Source organism: Rhinolophus sinicus, linkage group LG02, assembly GCF_036562045.2.
Source record: "Rhinolophus sinicus isolate RSC01 linkage group LG02, ASM3656204v1, whole genome shotgun sequence".
Classification (NCBI taxonomy): Eukaryota; Metazoa; Chordata; class Mammalia; order Chiroptera; family Rhinolophidae; genus Rhinolophus; species Rhinolophus sinicus.
Genome location: NC_133752.1, coordinates 171,683,801 through 171,703,144, shown reverse-complemented (window position 1 = coordinate 171,703,144; position 19,344 = coordinate 171,683,801). Strand labels below are relative to the sequence as shown.

General features: G+C 36.1%; 3 protein-coding genes and 1 pseudogene across 4 annotated transcripts in view; 3 read left to right on the top strand and 1 right to left on the bottom strand.

Moving 5' to 3' along the window:
• Positions 1 to 113: 113 nt before the first annotated feature.
• The window catches only part of PDE6H (phosphodiesterase 6H), a 143,628-nt gene continuing 124,397 nt past the window's right edge, over positions 114 to 19,344 (top strand). The window contains exons 1-2 of the mRNA XM_074325984.1: positions 114 to 177; positions 4,641 to 4,715. The gene's annotated coding sequence lies outside the window, so the exon portion shown is untranslated. The remainder of the gene's footprint in view (positions 178 to 4,640; positions 4,716 to 19,344) is intronic.
• Positions 952 to 9,616, bottom strand: SMCO3 (single-pass membrane protein with coiled-coil domains 3). Of its 2 annotated transcripts, none has more exons than XM_019744749.2 (2): positions 5,711 to 5,840; positions 952 to 2,924 (listed from the first exon to the last, which is right to left on the bottom strand). In XM_019744749.2, the coding sequence occupies exon 2, from the start codon at positions 2,906 to 2,908 to the stop codon at positions 2,231 to 2,233; it is 678 nt and encodes a 225-aa protein (XP_019600308.2). In that variant the 5' UTR covers positions 2,909 to 2,924; positions 5,711 to 5,840; the 3' UTR covers positions 952 to 2,230. The 2 variants fall into 2 exon arrangements, with proteins under 2 accessions (XP_019600308.2, XP_019600307.2); XM_019744748.2 differs by lacking the exon at positions 5,711 to 5,840 and adding an exon at positions 9,472 to 9,616 and having other exon boundaries at positions 953 to 2,924.
• LOC141570134 (histone-lysine N-methyltransferase SETMAR-like) lies at positions 13,063 to 14,102 on the top strand (annotated as a pseudogene).
• LG02H12orf60 (linkage group 02 C12orf60 homolog) lies at positions 14,237 to 16,200 on the top strand. Its single transcript, XM_019744747.2, is given in 5 exon segments — positions 14,237 to 14,675; positions 14,678 to 14,931; positions 14,933 to 14,991; positions 14,993 to 15,043; positions 15,045 to 16,200. Coding segments are annotated over 5 exon segments (747 nt in total). The 5' UTR covers positions 14,237 to 14,602; the 3' UTR covers positions 15,355 to 16,200.

Below are 19,344 nucleotides of genomic sequence, written 5' to 3'. Positions count from 1 at the left end.
CCGCCCTCATTACGCAGCACCTTGATTGACACTTCCGTAGACCAATGGAAATAAGAAAAAGAAGCCGCTCGGATATAAGATCGGCTATAAGCCGCTCTTGGAAAGGCGGCATTCTGACCTAATTTCCGGGAGTTTCATTTATTGCGCTGCGCGAGCCCGGCGAGTATAAGCTAGGAGGTGTGTTGTGCTCTTTCGGCCTCATGGAGTTATGTTAGTTCTATGAGTTTCTTTTTTTTTTCGTGACGTAGGCTAGTGCGATCTTTTGGGAGTGTCTGTTTGAAAACGAATTCCCAAATAATAATTGCTACTGTGTTTGCGCTGTGCTAGAGTCCTGACCGTCAGAAAGTTCGGTAGTTTATAGTCACACAGAACATTTTGTAGCCCTGAGCAAATCAGTGCCCATATTACAGGGCCAGATTGCTAATCTACAGGATTTGTACTTTGAAAAGGAAATGTGGGGATACATGTGCTGTCAGTTTTACATTTACGACGGGCGAGGTTATACTGGCTTCTGGTCTTTTCACCAGCCCAAAATCCTCTATGATGTCACTGTACATACGGGATTATTTCCTTAGCTCCATTCTTCGTCCTTTCCTTTTCTGTCCGCTTTTTCTCTATGACACCTCCCCTGTCTTTTCACCTTGAAGGAAACTTTTTATATTTAAAAATTCTATTGTTAAAGGAGACGCTTGTTTATTTCTGATCTTAATCTGAATATCCCTGATAGGAAAATATGTTAGATATAGGCCAATTCTTAATATCAATTATAAATAGTAAAAAATACTGATGGAGATACATAGTAACTTTTAGCAGAATATTTAAATGTGCACTTAACTATACATTTGTCCCTTTCCTAAACTAACCTTTGTCTTAGGAAATTCTTGATTTGATTTTAGACTGAATTTTGAGTCCCAGAAAGAACAATAAAAATATCTTGTAGTTTAAAGCTTGTAAATCAGGTAATAAAAAAGTTTAATTTTGCAGGTGAACTAAATTGTGATGTTTTGCAACGAATTTTAAAAAATAATGATAGAAAATTATTACATTTGAAAAATTCAAGTATTTCATCTAGATTTTAATTTTTAAGATGCTGAAATTTTCAAATTTCAAGAATCAACTATAACACATTCTTGCATCAACAGCTTATTAATAATTTTACAAGTAGAATCTGAGAGCCTCAATGGGAGTTAAAAGTTGGTGCAGGATTTAGGAAACAAACACGTGCATCTGCAGAAATTCAACTGAACCATTAGGCCTCCATAGCCTCTAGATTTTTCTGAAAGTAGGTAATTAATGAAATGGGCCACCTTTAAAGCTTTATATACAATGACAACTTCCTCCATTCTGCTAGTATTGAAAATGAAATTTCTTTTTTCTGAAAAATCATAATGTAATAAATTATGACTTTCCTCTAAAATTCTTAAAAGTTGCTACTTCCTCTCCTGTATCCTAGATGCATTTTATGCATGTGTAGCTGGGATTTGCTTTGTTTGTTTTTTAAATGTTCCAGAGTGTTCAAACATTCACGTGAGGGATATTTAATCATCACACCACAGTTGGTCAGGTTGGTTGCAATTATAGAAACAAAACCTTTATCTTTTTAGTTTTAAATTTTGTCTTTTAAAAATCCATCCAAATTATAGTGTATAATTAGAAGTTTCCAGAACCATTGCCTCCTTTCATCGTTGAAGTAGATTGTTACAAGCCATATTTCAGTCTCTTCCAGTTTACAGAAAGTTGAATTTAAACTGATGGTCAAACTTATGGTAGTATTTCTATTCCTTTAGAAGGCCTGTGGTTTGTGTTCAGGCAGAAGTTACTAAGTATGTCCCCATAGAACTAAATGATGTCTGAAGTAGAAATGAAAATGTCTGCATTCAATGTAAATTTTAAGAATTTTGATAGGGAATTAAAAAAGGAAAAGGTAACCCCATACACCTCCTGCTCTATAATATCATTTACGCTAATGTTGACCTGATAGCAGAGTGAGAAGAATCCTCGGATATAATCTTCTATTTCACAGGATCTGGTACCAAATGATCCAGGCATTCATTGTTGATGCAAAACTCTCGAGTCATCTAGTTTTGGCATCTGTAATTCCTCTTTCCAGGTTGTTTACCGTACTTATGTCTCTGTTGGAAGCATATGGAAAATAAACCTAATCAAAGAAACAAAGCACTGTTATTGAGAGAGAAGCAGAAAATATTCCAGTGGCAAATAAAGTGGCTATTTATTTCATTTGGTGTTCCACTGTGTTGGCGACCTCAGTAATGGCATGATGATATTTTTCTGAGGCTGACTTGAATTCCACCAGATGCTTTTCATAACTTTTGATGGCTGCTTGAAGCTGTGTTTTCTCCACTGCTCCCAGGATGGCACGGAAGATCATATCTATGCCAAGGCCAAGAACAGCAACTCCTATACTACCAAGGAGGGAAACACTAATTTGAGCTAACACAGTGACCAACTTGTTAATTATGCCACTTGTGACATTTGAGCCCACGAGTTTAACAGCCACTGCACTGGCTGCAGAAGTAGCTTCTCCCAGGATGACTGAAATAACCTTTTGTACAATTGCAATTTTCTCTGTTTCCTTTTCCTTAATATCCTGAAGTTTTCTATAAAGGGTAGGCTCTAGTTTATCTTTTAGTGCTGCATCAACCTTTTGCAATTCCTTTTGGATTTTCATCACAGCTTGGATGATGATATCACAGTTTTCTTTGATGGTGCCATCTCTTTTCATCTCAATGGAGGCCAGCCTGCACCCCAAATGCGTATTTAAAACCCCAATCAACTTATTGGTGGCATAGAAGCTGTCAGACAAGCAGTCAAGGAGCTGTTGGTGAAGATGGTTTACTTCTTCCCGCCTCCTTGGGTTGTCTGGGTAGAGTAAGTCACTGTGAGCCATATTTCAGATATGATCTCTGAAAAACAAAATGGTAAATTTTCACTAAAAATCTTGAAAAATATCTCCTGTCTGCTTAGATTTGACCAGGAAACCTTTTACTTCATGAATAGCAAAGCAGCAATGTGCTATGTAAGGAATTCTCAGAAAACTCAATGGGTTCTTGAAAACAATTATTTTTATGAAACTTGGAGTCAGTGTGTGGAAATGTGGGCACCAGAATATAACCTATTGATGCGTTAATTAAGGCATTGTTACACTTTGTGGTGGGGGAAGTTGTAGATAGGAAATACTTGTGTTTATCAAGCATCTGATTATTAATAAATAAATGTGATTATTTCCAAGTAATGTCTAATAACATTTGAAACAGAACACAGTTGGAAATGGTGAGCTCTTGATAACTGGTGCTCCTTTATTTCTCCAACTTTTGGTCACCACAATGCAGAGATTTATTTCTCTGATATTTGGAGTTAAATTAGTAAGGCCAGAAAAATATTAAGATCTCTGAGTTTACAGGGCTATTTATATATAATTTTGTTTGTATTAATTTACAATATTAATTTGTGACTTAATTTGCAATATTTAAATCACTATATCTTTACAGGCAAATTACTTGTTCTCTAAACCTAAGGGACATTGAAAGGCGAATATAACAATACAATCTTTACAAAAAATCCTTGTGATGAGACTATACAGTTAAGATGCCTTGGACTAAAATCACTTGAGAAAATGGGCATGGCACGAGGGACAGTGCAGTCATGACTGCCTCTGATTCTCTATTTGCAAAGTTCATAAATGAAAATATTTAGAATGGTCTGTATTGCACTTGGCCATCATTAAGATAATTTAGAATTAGCCTTGGAAAGAAGATAATGCCATTTCACAGAAGTATTAAGGAATAATTAGCAGAGGAGTACCGTAGAATGAATAAAATAAGCCTGGTAGGAGCTGTTTGAGTTTACACTTCTGGCTCAGAGTACCATGCAGAGAAAAAAGGAATAAGCATGTGCTTCTGAGTTTATTTGGGTGAAAGTTTGAGCCCAGTAAGAACAATGTTAATATGCTTATGTTGAGTAGGCTTACTATGTGCCTGGCACATTTATTTTTCCTTTAAACCCTTGGGAGAAAAGAAAGAGAAAATGGAGTTCTCTATATCTATGTGGGATCTGGCACATTCTCTCTATGAGTAAGCAATATCTTGATTAACTTGGGCTCTATCTTAGGACCATATTCTTAACCTAGATATGGGGAACCTGAGAAACATGGAATGACGGAGTGAAGGTGTTTTTCTCTCAAGAAAGTAAACATGAAAATAATCTATCCTCCAAGTCATAAAGATGTAATTTAGGAATGGAGAGGGGACCATTTTTAAAAAATGGATTAGGAACATGATCATTTAATGATGTTTAATTTAGAAAACTGCACTGATACTCCTGGTGGCATAAACTTATATCATAGTCAGAAATTCATTTTTATCTTTGATTCAGATCTAGTACACACATACACAAGTGCACACACATCCAAGCAACAGACATAAATTTCCCTAAGACAGTACTTAGAAAAATAATTCTATATAAAGACATCGTTTGTTGAGGGTCTATTAAATATTCCCCAAATTCATCATTGGGTTGCAAACTGCAATTTTATAACCACAAATTTGAACTTTGATTTCTCTTTTTTCTTCTAGGAATTTTCCATTAAACTTTTTTTTCTTTTTTTGGCTCCCACTTTTCAGATCTTCCCATGAAATGAAAACTATGGTTTCTGATTGAAATCAGATCGCCAACTACATCCCTATTTAGATATTAAGGTAAGAGGAGTCTTTCTTAGTTTGAAAAAGTGGAAAGTATTTCTAGCAGCTATCATATGCTATTATCTGAATTCATAATAAATGAACCTTCCTCCTGGATGGGAGGTTGAATGCTTCCAAGTGATCAGTTTTTTCCCAATTAATTTATTGTTTTAATACAGCTTGACAAATTAATCATAAAATATGCCTGAAAGACTGAACAGGTGAGGCTAATTATTTTTTCAGGATAAGTAATGATGGGACTTTTTCCTCCTCAAATATAAAAATACTATAAAAACACAATATTAACCACTATTGTGCAGATTTGAAAGAGTAGATGGACTCATGGAACAAAAGTCTCCCAAGCAGATCCTTCTATATATTTGATGTACTATATAATGTAGAATCTCAAATTGATGGTAATTGAAATTATTATTCCATAAATGATCCTGGCATAATGAGCTAGTTTGGGGCTTTAAAAGTTAATTTAAAATGTTATCGGCGTAATATATGTAAAAAAATAAACTAATAGCTAAAAGAAAATGGATCATTTTCAAATGTCTGTATGGAAACCAATGGAAAAAAAAGTCATATCAAAATTTGACTAACAAAAATGACCATGTAAAAAGAACTAAACACAAATTGGGGAAAATTTAAGAAAAATGAAGAAGTATGAATTTTTAAAGACTTGTTATTAATAAGGAAAATAGTAATCTAACAGCTAAATGAGCAAACAACTCTGAACAGACAGTAAAAGAAGAAATAGTAGCTAATTGATGAAAAGAAATTCAATCTTACCAGAAATCAAAGACACAGTACTTTTTAAACTACAAAAGTAATATTTTCTTTCTTTACATACTCAAGCCCTTGCACATACACTATTATACCCAGATGATCCAGACATCAATCCATAATTTTGTGCCAATAAAAAGTTTGAGTAAGAGACAGCATGATGTGCCCAGAATTATTTTTCATATCTAATGAAAAAGGACTTTTATTTTCTGACTCAGGCTTACCTTCCTAGCTCTTTTTTCCTTGGGGAAGGGTATTAGGAGGGTTCCATACGCAAATATCTTCAGCAGGCCTGCCACCTTACCTGCACCAGTACTGAATATAGTTCAAGATTGTTTCTATCCCAACTGTGAGATAAATGCTAGAGAATGAGGTGGAGGAAAGGTAGGGTTTTAAGGTGAAACTAATGAATTATTTCTTGGACAGGTGAAATTTGAAGAGCCTGGTGAAAGAAGCAATTTAATAATTCAGTAACAATTTATCTAATGGAGTAGTGAGTGTTTTACAGTGTATAAGGTAGTTTGATAGGCTCTGTAGAGCACACAAAAATGAAAAAGGTATGGTCCTTGCTTTCATGGTATTTCTAATCTAGTTAAGAAGTTAAGATATTTAAAATTACATGTCAAGTTGAAAGTACTGTCTTTCAAAACTACAGATAGAGGTGGTGCTTGATTTGTGCAAATTCAAATTTTAAACAGCTCACACTTTTAATATATATTGACACTGGGTCCATATGGAGACATTCAGTCATCCAAGGAGGGTTAATGATTTGCACTCTTTCAATTTGTTACTCTTAAATATGTGCTTGATATTTAGAGGAGTGGTTATACACCTCTTGGAAAACCATTGTTGGTAATGTCCAGTGTCTCCACTATTGCCCATGACAATTTAGTTCTGACTCTCAAATTGCTTACTTCACTCAGCAAAATGAAAGCCTTTCAATTAATTGGAGTCACCCTTCTTAAAGACCCTAGTTGTTGCTTAGGCATGCCTAAGTGATAGCTTACTAACAGTATACAGAGGGTGCTGAAAAAAGGTATGCACATTTTAAGAAGGAAAACTGTATTAAAATTGTAATACTCAATATATGCAACAATAAAAGATGACTACAAGTCATGTTTGACTTCTGCAACTAAAGAGGTGCTCAGAGTGGTTACCATCAGCGTCCAGACACTTCTGATTACGGCGAACTACTGCTTGAGCAACGTTGACCAAAGTGTCCACTTGTATACATTTTTTTTTGCTCCCCCCCACCCCCTGGTATAGTACTATACCTATAAGGAGCTCTGGACCATATTCTTTTTCTAGCTTGTTAAATTTTCAGTTATGACATTTTAAATATTGACTTTAAAATTCAATCTTTTAAAAATCATGTTAAAGTCATTTTAAAAGTGACTTTTCAAGATTGGCACCAGCAGGTAGCTAAGTGGTCTACTTAATCTAGTTCTGATTACCTGCACCTTTTGTATGGTAAATGCGAACTTTTACATTATTTACTTTCACATGATAGTACTCCCTGTCAGTGTAAAATTCACTTTGGGACGTTACCATCCACTTCTGTACAGGAGAGTTTGTGCTGTTACTTGCATATTTTATTGCAGTGGCTCATTGAAATAGATTCTATAGAACCTTGGGGCAGCCTGATGGGGAATTTCTAGCCAGCAGGGGGAGCTATTGGTTTCTGGCACGCCTATTTCATCTCAGCCTATGCAGAAGCAGCAGTGTGCTTTCTTGTGTTGCTTTATTTGGGCTGTGGATGGGTAAAATTTGATGAGTGTTCTGCCGCTAAAACAGTTTGGAGATCACATGTATTTTGCTGTTTCATATAATGAACAAATTTGGAGACTAGCTTCAGATGGATTCTTATTGAATCCATGTCAATTTTGTTGAGTTGAGAAGTAAACATTCAAGATTAAAGAGCATATTAGAAAAGGCAGAAATATTTTGATGATTTTATCTAAAAGTTAAGGTTTATTTAGTGATACTATACAGTTGTTTTAATTTTTCTGGAAAGGAACCATCTTACAAAATGAAAATGTATTGATTATCAAATATTCAAATAAAAAATCCTCAGGATACTTTTGTGAATAATAGTAGTACATTGACTGTCAAGTGCTGTAGAAATTTAAAGAGAGAAATTAATATTAGTGGAAGCTTCATGGACAAAGTGACATGTGATATGTGCTTTGGTAGATGGTTGAATTATAACATGAAATTAAAAGATTTGATAAAGTATTTTAAAATATAAGGTCAATAGCACTGACATATAAACACTTTAAAATATAGGAGGAAAAACACCCATAAACCTATATCTTGGTGTTTTTGTTGTTGTTCCTTTCTAAAGTTTGTTTGAATGTATAAGTATTTTCACAAAGTTTTAATGTAAATAGAATTTTCATATCACATTAATTTACTTAAACATTTACCCATATTTCTAGTTTTATAATCATTTTATTGGTTATATAAAATATTCCATAAGCTATCTTTACCATAATTTAATAAATCCCCAATTGTTTCACTATCATAATAGTCTAACGAACATTTTAATACACAGTTTTTTCCTCCCTTCAATTATCTGGATTATTTCCTCAGGAAAAATTTACAGAAAAATTATATAATTAACGGGAATAAAAACTTTTATTACTTTTGGTATGTGTTGGAAGTTGCATTCCAAAAACTTTTACATTGCCATCAAAAATACATTTTTACAGGAGGACATTGGATGTGTTTCAAAGTCAAAGATGATTCTGTTAAATATTGATTTGGGGAGCATACAGTTAAATTTCAAAAAGAAGAGTTCTTGCCTTTGTAGAAATACATACTGAAAATATTAACAACGAGATGATGCGATCTCTGAGATTTGCTTTCAAGTAACCTATAATAGAAGCGAAAGTGGAGTAGGGTTATAGAGGAAATGAGATGGACCTTGTTTTTATAACTTTTGAAACTGGGTTATGGGTACGTGGGAGTTTGTTATATTAATATCTTCACATTTGAGTGTGTTTGAACTTTTCCCATAATAACAATTTAAAAAAGGAAGAAAGAAAGAAAAATCATGACCCTGTCTAAACCTTTGATGTTTAATTTTTAGTGCTCTCTGAGGTTTTACATTTATCTCTGCTGTCACTTTTCCTCACTATCTATATTAGGTCCGGCTATCATACAAGGTTCATTTATTTGGGAGTGTGGGAATGGGATATAGGTAAACTCAGAGGCTTTTCAGGAGAAAACAACAGCTACTGACTAGTTCTGAGCCTCCTTCTTTAATTTAAATCAAAACCATGGCCTTTAATTAAAAAAAATAAAAAGCTGATCACTGTATGATCACACTTTCTGCTGTAACTTTTTCTAAAGAATACCGTGTTTCCCCGAAAATAAGATCTAACCAGGCTATCAGCTCTAATGCGTCTTTTGGAGCAAAAATTAATATAAAACCCGGTATTGTATTATATTATATTATATTTTATTATAAAAATAGTAGACAATGTTTCTTGCTCTCACGAAGGGAACAGTCTATTTGGAGACACACAGTAAATTCCCAATGATATTTAAATGTAATAACTTATGAAGGAGCATAAGCACTATACATTAACAAGTATTAGATTGCACATTCATTCTTTTACAGCTACTGAGTGCTTATATTAATGTTAAAGCATAAATGGAAATTGAACAATCTTTGCAAACAATACACAGTCACACAGGTGTCATTTCATCCTTAATCCTTTCTAAAATTGATGTCTTTACTGCTTTATCTTCCTCTCTGACTTAATCAGTTATATAAGCTATCATTTTTCTATTTTCTCTGGTGTCTTCAGAGAAATAAGAAAAAAGAGCATGCCATGGGATCTTCTTAGACAAAGTTGTTTTGTTACTTTATTATGCTTAATGGCTAGGACTCAAGACTGACATGTTATTTCAAATTGCCTATAGTATTGAGAAACAAGAGTATTATATCAGTACTAATAGAAATATCCATGTTGCTTACCTTGCTGTGTTTCTGAGTTCAGTAGTCCCAGCACTTGTTTAGCAATATTGTTGACGCGCTTTTTCATCTGGTTTCATCTGGATGTTTCTGGTGGAATGTGATGACTTACAAGCTTTGCTAGTCTCTGCTGGGTCCCTCTGCCTGTCTGGTTTATAGACTATTTCTGCATGGTTTAGTTCTCAGAATTCTTCTATTTCCCTGATTAATATAAAATTAGTACAGATTAAATGATATAATTTGAAAGAGTGATAAAGTGGGAAAACTTATTTTTCTGTTCTTTAATGTTGAAAAGTGCTATAACACTGAGCTAATTGAATTTAGTAGAGAAGACGGTTCTTTGATGACAGCTCTCAGATTTGGGGATTTCATCTTGTCAGTTATTCCAGATATTGTTTCCTTTAGCTTCTGTTGCATTTGTACTTCCATCTGTTGCTGATTGCCTTGTTTAGGTTCCCAAGAGATATAAATCCAAATATATTTATAGCCAAATGTCGGTTTTTTTGTGTGCTACTGATTCCTCTGCTCTTTATCACTATCTTTCTTGTTATCTTGGTGAATTGTCTTGATAATATAAAAACCTTAAAGACCAGCTTGACTCTTTTCCCTTAAAGTTTATATCAGTCTTCCATGCTTCTTCCTCTGGATATTGTCCTAATCCCCATTGATTTCTCTACAACAAAGGCACCTCAGAAGCAGGAGAAATCACTTAGTCCAGTATAATTTTGTAGAAAGATCGCAAGCTTTAGAATTAAGATAGATCTGATTTTATGAACCCAAAGTACCACTTACTAACCATGTAACACTGGGAAAGTCACTTACTCTCTCCACATATTTTCATTGGTGTAATGTGAGTATGAATACATAATTTATGGATTGTCATAAGTATTAAATGAGATAATGCATGGAAATCACTTGCATAGTGCCGATATATGGCAAAAACTTATTAAATGGTAGCTTTTCTTTTTATTAACAGTGATAATTTCTGTTGTTATTGGGTGGGAAGAGGATACAGAACTAAGATGCTAGCTAGGAGACTTGTAAAATCTAAAGGTGCTGTCTTATTATAGTCCTAAAGAAGGGCTAAGTGGGATATTACTTTACTTTTGTCCCAGTGGGTCAATTTGCACTCAATGTATCCTAGGATCCACCATGTAGGGACATGGGAGAAAAATAAAAAAGCACATGTGGTCAATAGATCTGAACTAGGTAAGGATGGATAAGTAAGATTTCTATAGATGTGTAGGGGTTAAGGTATAGAATAGATAATATCCACAGGGAATACTGTGAACAAAGGAGCTGAACAAAAAATTGTGGAGAATGTTCAGGGGACAAAATTAGTCCTATGCTGGTGGTACAAGGTATTTGTGAGAGCTGTGAAGAGAGGGCAAGTAATGAAACACTGAGAGGAGTTTGTAGATGGTCTTAAATGCCATGCCAGGAAATTTATTTTATTCTCTAGGCAATACTGAAGCATTAAAGGTTTTTGATTGTGGGTTAACACTAGGAGGTTTAGATTTCAGACAGGTCACTTTACATAAACTGGATTAGTTGGTATGGACAATAAATATGGGTCACCGACTCCAATGCCTACAGTAGCCAGACAAGATGCATAAGTAATTGAAACATTTAGTATAAGATAAAAGGATGTAGAGGGTGAATGTCCAGTCTAAAGAGGACAACTTCAGCTCTCAGTAGTTTTTCCAACTACGAACCTGGGCTTAGTGCTGTCAGTTAATCTTTTTTCAGTAATCTATAGAAATGAAAATATCTGTCTTTCACTTTTTAAATTTGGCAACTGATATATGAATTTTGAAAACTCATATGTTAAGCAGAGCACATTTGCTGGTTGGATTTTGCCTGTGGACTGCATTTATGACCTCTGGACTAAATGTGAGACTATGAAAATTGTCTAGATGATAGGTTACTGGAATAGTAGTTATGGGACTGCCCTGGAGGGGATATAAATAGAAATAAGTTCAGAGAGAATTAACAAGTCTTAGGGACAGATTTAATATGGAGAAGAGAAAATGAAAGTGGATTTTGAGCTTCAACAATGTAGCAAATGTTAAGAGGAGAAAGTTTTTTGAGGAGACAAGTTCAGTTTTTGGATACATTGTGTAGAATATACTGGTGTAATTACCTATAGAGATGACCAACAGGTAATTGAAAATGTAAACCTGGAGATCATGAGAACTGCTGAGGCTACACGGGGAGATTTAGGAGTCATCTGTATTCAGATGGCTTCTGTGGTTATGGGGACAGCTGAGATCTCCAAGGGAGAAAGTGTAGAATATAATGAGGGCCAAAGACATGGTAAGGCTTAGGAGACTTACTGAGCTTAGGACACTGGAGAGCTATTGGTGCTACAGGGAGGAAGAGAAGCCTGTGAAAAAAATAAAGCTTAGGATACAGAAGGACCAGAGTTGTGCAACATCATGGAGGCCTCAGGAAGAGAAAATTTCAAAGTAGGAAGAGGTATTCAGTAATTTTAAGTAATGCGGAGACCTCACGATGGTTAAGGCCTGGAAATAGGCCAACAGAATTGATAATTAGAAGTTATTGGTGCCTTACAGGAAAATAATGGGGGACAGAATACGTTAAAATGATGTAAAAAATTTCTTTTTTGAGAAATTTGAGAATTAAAGGAAAGAATGAGATGGAATCATTACTTGAAGGGAAATGAAGGTCAAACTTTCTTTCTTTTCTTTTTTTTTTTTTTTTAAATAAATGAGTAGGGAACTGAGTGTTTATGTAGTAGTTAAAGAAAAAGGAACAATTAAGAGGGAGGGATGGAGGATGAAAGATGTAATAGTCAGTTTGGGCTGCCATAACAAAATACTATAGACTGGGTGGTTAAACAGGAAATTTATTTTCTCACAGTTCTGGAGGCTGGGAATCTAGGATCACGGTGCCAGCCCATTCAGTTTTGGGGGAGGGCTCTCTTCCTGGGTTGCAGGCAGTCATCTTACTATGTCCTCACATGGAGGAAAGAGCATGTGAGAGAGCTGTCTGGTGTTTCCTCTTACATGGTCACTAATCCTGTTGTTATCAGGGTCCTGCCCTTATGACTTCATTTAACCTTAATTACCTTCTTGTATGCCCTGTCTCCAAATACAATATACTGAGGGTTAGGATGTTAGCATATGAATTTTGGGGGACATGATTTAGTCCATAGCACAAGAGAAAGGGGAGATGATTGATAGAGCAGCATTCTCAAGGATATACAGAAAGATGGGATCATGAACATTGGTTAGTGACATGAATACTCCTCTCTATAGCAGAAGAGGAAGAGTTGTAATGAAAGTACAGAAGCACTTTTAGACAGGACAGACTCTTTGGGAGTTTGTATCAGATGATCTTAATCTTTGAAATGCTGCATTCTCTACTTCCTAGGTTTGCTGTTCTCCACCTTTCAGAGTTTTCTGATAGTTATCTGCGGTTTTTGCGTTGTTGAAATCTGCTATTTGATGTTGGAATACATTCTTAAATAAATGTGGTTATGTTATACATCATTTTAATGCACATTTCTCGCTCTATGTTTTTTGGCTAATGACTTATTACTTGCTCTTTATTTTATATATATTTTAGACTATGGAAATGATGTTAGACATAAAGCAAATTTGAGCGATTTTCTTATTTGAGTTCAAAATGGGTCGTAAAGCAGCGGAGACAACTCACAACATCAACAACACATTTGGCCCAGGAACTGCTAAAGAATGTACAGCGCAGTGGTGGTTTAAGAAGTTTTGGAAAGGAGACAAGCGCCTTGAAGATGAGGAGCGTAGTGACCGGCCATCGGAAGTTGACAACGACCAACTGAGAGCCATCATCGAAGCTGATCCTCTTACAACTACACCAGAAGTTGCCGAAGAACTCAACGTCGACCATTCTATGGTCGTTTGGCATTTGAAGCAAATTGGAAAGGTGAAAAAGCTTGACAAGTGGGTTTATCATGAGCTGACTGCAAATAAAAATTTGTAATTTTGAAGTATCGTCTTCTCTTATTCCACACAACAACAATGAACCATTTCTCGAACAGATTGCGTGCGACGGAAAGTGGATTTTATACAACTGGCGATGACCAGCTCAGAGGGTGGACCGAGAAGAAGCTCTAAAGCACTTCCCAAAGCCACACTTGCACCAAAAAAAGGTCATGTTCACTGTTTGGTGGTCTACTGCTGGTCTGATCCACTATAGCTTTCTGAATCCTGGCAAAACCATTACATCTGAGAAGTATGCTCAGCAAATTGATGAGATGCTGTGAAAACTGCAATGCTTGCAACCAGCCTTGTCAACAGAAAGGGTCCAATTCTTCTCCACAATGCCCGACCACACATTGCACAACCAATGCTTCAAAAATTGAATGTATTGGGCTATGAAGTTTTGCCTCATCTGCCATATTCACCTGACCTCTCGCCAACCGACTACCACTTCTTCAAGCATCTCGACAACTTTTTGCAGGGAAAACACTTCCACAACCATCAGGATGCACATAATGCTTTCCAAGAGTTCGTCGAATCCTGAAGCACAGATTTGTACGCTATAGGAATAAACAAACTTATTTCTCATTGGCAAAAATGTGTTGATTGTAATGGTTCCTATTTTAATTAATAAAGATATGTTTGAGCCTAGTTCTAATGATTTGAAATTCACAGTCCAAAACCGCAATTACCTTTGCACCAACCTAACACATATTCGGTCTAGTATTTTTAGTTGTAATCAGCAGGAAAGATTCTATGGAGTGTGCTTGCTCTATTTTAACTAGAACCAGAGCTCCTTTGTGTAATTTTTAATACTTTATCCAATCTTCTCCACTAGATTGGATAGTTATTGAGGATAATACCTGAGAATAGTGTCACTCTATATATCAGCATATCCATTTCCAGATCCAGCACACAATATTTGATATGTGGTTTAAATTCAATGAAAAACCCCTATTCTACTGTTTTCATAATTTTTGGTATTATTTTTTTATTAAAGCACAAGATCATTTCTGCCTTAAAGCTTGTGTAGCTTTCCAACCATTGACAGGAGTTATCTTCACATTTAGATTATACTTTGAGTCTCTTTATGGATAACAGATATATGCATGCACTTATAGTTTTCATTTGGATTTCTGCTTTGTTTTGCAATGCTGAACATTTTTGTTATAGAAATGTCTTCAGAGTCTGAAAAGGATAAAGAGAGGCTGGTTTAAGCTGCCAAACATTCTTTCACTTGTAAGATTTTGCTTCCTTCACATACACACTTAGCAGATTGTTTAACAGCAGTATGAATACTCAGATCATCTCAATGACTATGGAAAAAGATGGTTATGTTAAGGATATCATTGAACAAATGCTCAAAATTTTTAAGGAGATGCAACCTGTAGTGGATGCAAAGGACAAAATGCAAAATAAACTTTTAGTTTCCAAAATTGCAACAGCTTTGTGTAGAGTGGTTGAGAAAAGTACCAATGCAAGTAAAGGAGTTGCATCAGTTTGCTAAAGAAGTGTTCCAAGATGTTCATGTACCAATCATTGTCTTTGCTGAATGGTGGTAACCATGTTGGGTGTTTGGAATCTTCTCTCACTCTTGATGAAGTATCCCATCATGAATCTTCAGTTACATGACTTTTATAGAAAAGACACCAAAGAGTAATCAGATGCCTGCCTCCACGTCTTAGAAAAACCCAAGTGCAGGTTCATGCAAACCACTACAGTGGACACCTTGAAAAAGTCGCAGGATGCATGAAAACCTGAGAATGCCAAGAATACCATGGAGTCCGCTGCAGATTAGTTAGAGCAAATTGTCAAAACTATGGGACCAATCTTAGACATCTGCCAAAAAGTCGCAGAGACTATAAAAACCAATATTTCTGAGTTTAAGAAAGCAAATGACTAGTAGGAGTGCAACAGAAGTGCTCATTTCTGTCAGAAAATCAATTCAAATCCTGTGAGTTTTGACAGCACTTTCTAAGACCTTTGATGTCCAACATGTGGTCTGTTGGGACCTTGGTGGAAAGGGTAGTCACTTCGCAAACCATTACCTCAAGTTTTGCTGTATTCAAATAAAAATAATCAAAGAAAGCCTGCTTGAAATGGAAGTTACTAAAAAGAATACGTATATTGTTAAAAAATCAAGGTAGTATTACATTTGAGGATGTTTCTAAACATATTTCATCTTAAAGGATAATTGAAATAGCCTTAAACTAATTTCCACTTTTAGCAATTCTGTTTCTAGTTATTACAGTGCAAAGTCCAGGTAAACGTAAACGTTATCATTAGATAATATGGCAAAAACAACTGTTCAGGGTTAGGAAACAATAAAATAACCCTTTGCATTTTTGTCACTCTTACACCAACTTCTATATACATCATAATATAGCTTATTCTATTGCCTATCATAAGCACTCAATACTTTTGATATGATTTATCCAGAAATAAAGAACAATGAATGAGGAATAATAGAATTTTCTTGCTTAAATGCATAAGACCAAAGTAGATGACTTATTCTCATTTGTTCCGTACTGAGGTCTTATAATTAGGAGATATTAGAGGCTGAAAAATTGAGTTTCTCTAACCTTTCACAGTGAAAAGACCGTAACACATGTAGAAGTAGGAGGTCTGCGACGTGCTTGTATTGGGGAAGAAAAGTTAGACAAGTCTATCTGCCTACCATAAAGTCTTTGGCTTTCATGCATTGTAAATAGTGTATGCTCTCAAGGTTGTCCTATTTCATGTGATACCTAATAGGAACTTTGTTGAAAATAAGAAAATTAATAACTGTAGTTCTTTATTGGAATTTTCCTTCTGAAAATACCCAAGTTGTTTTCCTCATTTAAATATTTTCTCATTTAAAATTTAAAATTTCACTTTTCTCCTATAAAAAGAAAACATTTCTCTATACCTTGTTCTAAGAAAAAAGTCTGAAGCATGAGAAACTAAAAGGGAAAGACTTTGAGTGTGAGCATTTGATGGAGAGGGAGGAAGAAGATACTCCATGTATTTTTTTAGCCTGCCATGCAAGCACTTCCACCAAGGTTGCCAGATAACCTCCTTAGTCATGGCTACTTTAAAGTTGCACTTCTGTTTGCCGGAGCCAAGAGCTCAGCTCCAAAGCCAGAGCTGTCATTGTAATTACTACTGGAATCTTAACTAAGGACTCCCTTGTTCCCCAATAGTAGGACCTTCAGAAAGTCCCGTGGCAAGGCTCAAGGAGATTTTGACAATTTCCAGGGCTTAGAGGGATTGGAAAAGGCAAGAGTTTGAATACATCAACTCTGCGTTTTGTGTTAGCTCCAGTGCTGAAACCTGGCTCATTTGCAATAGCTATCCATTAATAGCTGTCTTATTTTGAGGAGAATCTTGGGCTGATCCATTTGCTCCCCTCCCCTCAAAAATACATATATATATAGATGGGAGGAGGAAGTGCAGCTCTCACTTCGCTACTTTCTCTGAATCGGTATGTGTCTGGAGTTTCATGCTCTTCTCTTGGTTTTAGGATTGTGTCCCACAGTGTTTTAACAGCTGGGGGCTTCACATGGAGATGAATGGGACAAGGACCAAGAGAAATCCTGGGTCAGTCTTTCTGTGAAATGACTGAAAGAACGAGTGGTAGCAGTTCAAGGGAAGTCTCACCATAGTGCCAATGGGAATAGTGGCTGGTGTTAGAGATGGGTGGTTTTCAGATGCCGGTGGCTCTTGTGAGACTGGCCATCATTCACAGTGCCTCTCACAGACATTTTCCTGCCAGTGGGCCCCACAGGCCTGCCCCCTCTGATGACTTCTTGTCTGTTGCTGCTTCTCAGCTTGCGGAAATATTAGAGGAAAGCTGTATTCTTCTCAAACCTGTTACTCTTAAATGGTGTTTTTCTCAAATACTTCTGTTTTGAGTTCCTCTCATTTACTCTCAATTCATTCAGGTTTTAAAGAACAAAGTGGGGGAAGGTTCACTTGTTTTTATCTGATGCCTCATCTCATTCCTCCTCTAAGGCCATGAGCACAGTATGGCTCATGTTTGAATGAACACAAGTGGGGAGAAAAAAGATAACTGTCATAAAGCACCACAAAACAAAACGTATGGTCATTTACTACAAAATAGTAAAAGGAAGAAAATACAGAAAGTCCTGTAATACCACCCCCCGCCCCCCCCCCCCACTTTTTATCAGTTGCCAACGCATGCGGCCGCATCTTGGGATCCCTGAAAGCATTTACCTAAATAAATCTCTGGTGAATTTTACCAAATCAAGAACTAGTTCATTCATTGTCAGTCCATTTGATTCAAATCATTAGACAACTTAGGCCAAGCATCCTGATTCTCCAAGCAAATCAAACTCTAAAAAATTTTCTTTCACTGGATTGATTTTTTTTTTTTTAAGAGTAAGTAGAGAACTTCAGGACAAGCAGATAGGCATGTTAGAACATTGTATTATAAAGATGAAAATAAAGTAATAAATGGAGCCAGAGTATTGTTTTGTATACGCAAAAAGGAGAGGTGCATGCGTTACTTTAATAAACTTATTGTAGCGATAAATACTATGCAACCTTATGGGGCATTGCCGTCTCTTTTAAGAATACATGTGAATTTATGCACATATGAGGGTCCATTTATCTTCAGAAGATATCCCAGACCAGCAAAGGAACAGAAATTACAGAGAATGTCTCATAACTGGCCTCCTAAAATTTTATGAACTTAGACTTTTAATCAGTTTAAATCAGCGGTCCACTTTATAGACTTCCTCAAAAACGTGAGACTGCAAGCAGAGACCGAGGGAATGCAAACTATGTATGTTCCTCCTTAACTAAACCCACAAATCTACTTGATTCAAGAGAATCATTTCTATCTCCAGAGATTTGTTCTGGAAATCAGCAGCAGCAGGGAGAAGAACTAAGTTATCTTTAAAAAACTTGGTTATTCCCTTAAGGATTATATCACATAAGTCAGAAGCGTGGAGGGCTTATTAAACACAGGTTTCTGGGTTGCTGACTCCACAGATTTGGGTTTTGGCCTTAGAATTGGCATTGCTAACATGGTCTTCAAGGATGCTGCTGCTGGTGATACTGGGGGCATGCTTTAAGAGTTACTGATTCAGGAGAATTGTCTTACTCAGAAAACTGATATGGAGATCTAATGCTTTAGGCTGGCTTTTTAGCTTAACTGAGTGGCTTAGCTTTCACTCCACTCCACATTACTCCTTCACTCTGGCAGACCCGGCTATTTTCTGACCCTTACATACATCAGTCATTTCTGTCTCACCTCCCTTTTCTACACAGCTCTGTTTCCCACCCATCTGAGGCCCCTCCCCCTAGCCTTTTCTCCAATAGAACGCAATATTCAACCCCAGGCCAGAGGAATCTTGTTTTTTTCTCTAAACTCAAGTGCTTGTTATATGTACTCATTTTGTAACAATGTTACTCATATAACAACATTGTTATATGTACCCTAAGCTCTTGATACATACACTGGCTTACTGTTTTTTCTCCTTCCTCTCGCCCCTTGCTCCTACCCCAATGTCCCAAGGACTCACTCGCTCAAGTGCTGCCTCCTCCTTGAAGTGTTCCTGACTTCTCTTGCCAAGAAGAAATCTCTCTTCTGAACTTTCATGAATGGAAAGCTTGATTTTCCTCTTTGTTTTGGTATTTCCTTTGTCACTTAATTTCTCCCAAGAGACGATAAATTCACAAAAGATCTGGCCTACTGTATTCAAATTTCATTCCCCAAAGTGCTTTGTAGATAGTAGTATGGCTCAATAAATGCATTTATATGGCACAGAAAAAATATGTACAAGATGTTGGGAGGCCATTCCCAGCACATTTCACCACTGCCTCACCAATAAAAATTTACTGCCAAGCTTGTTCCTGGAGCCATGCCCCCAGCACTCATTACTAGGTA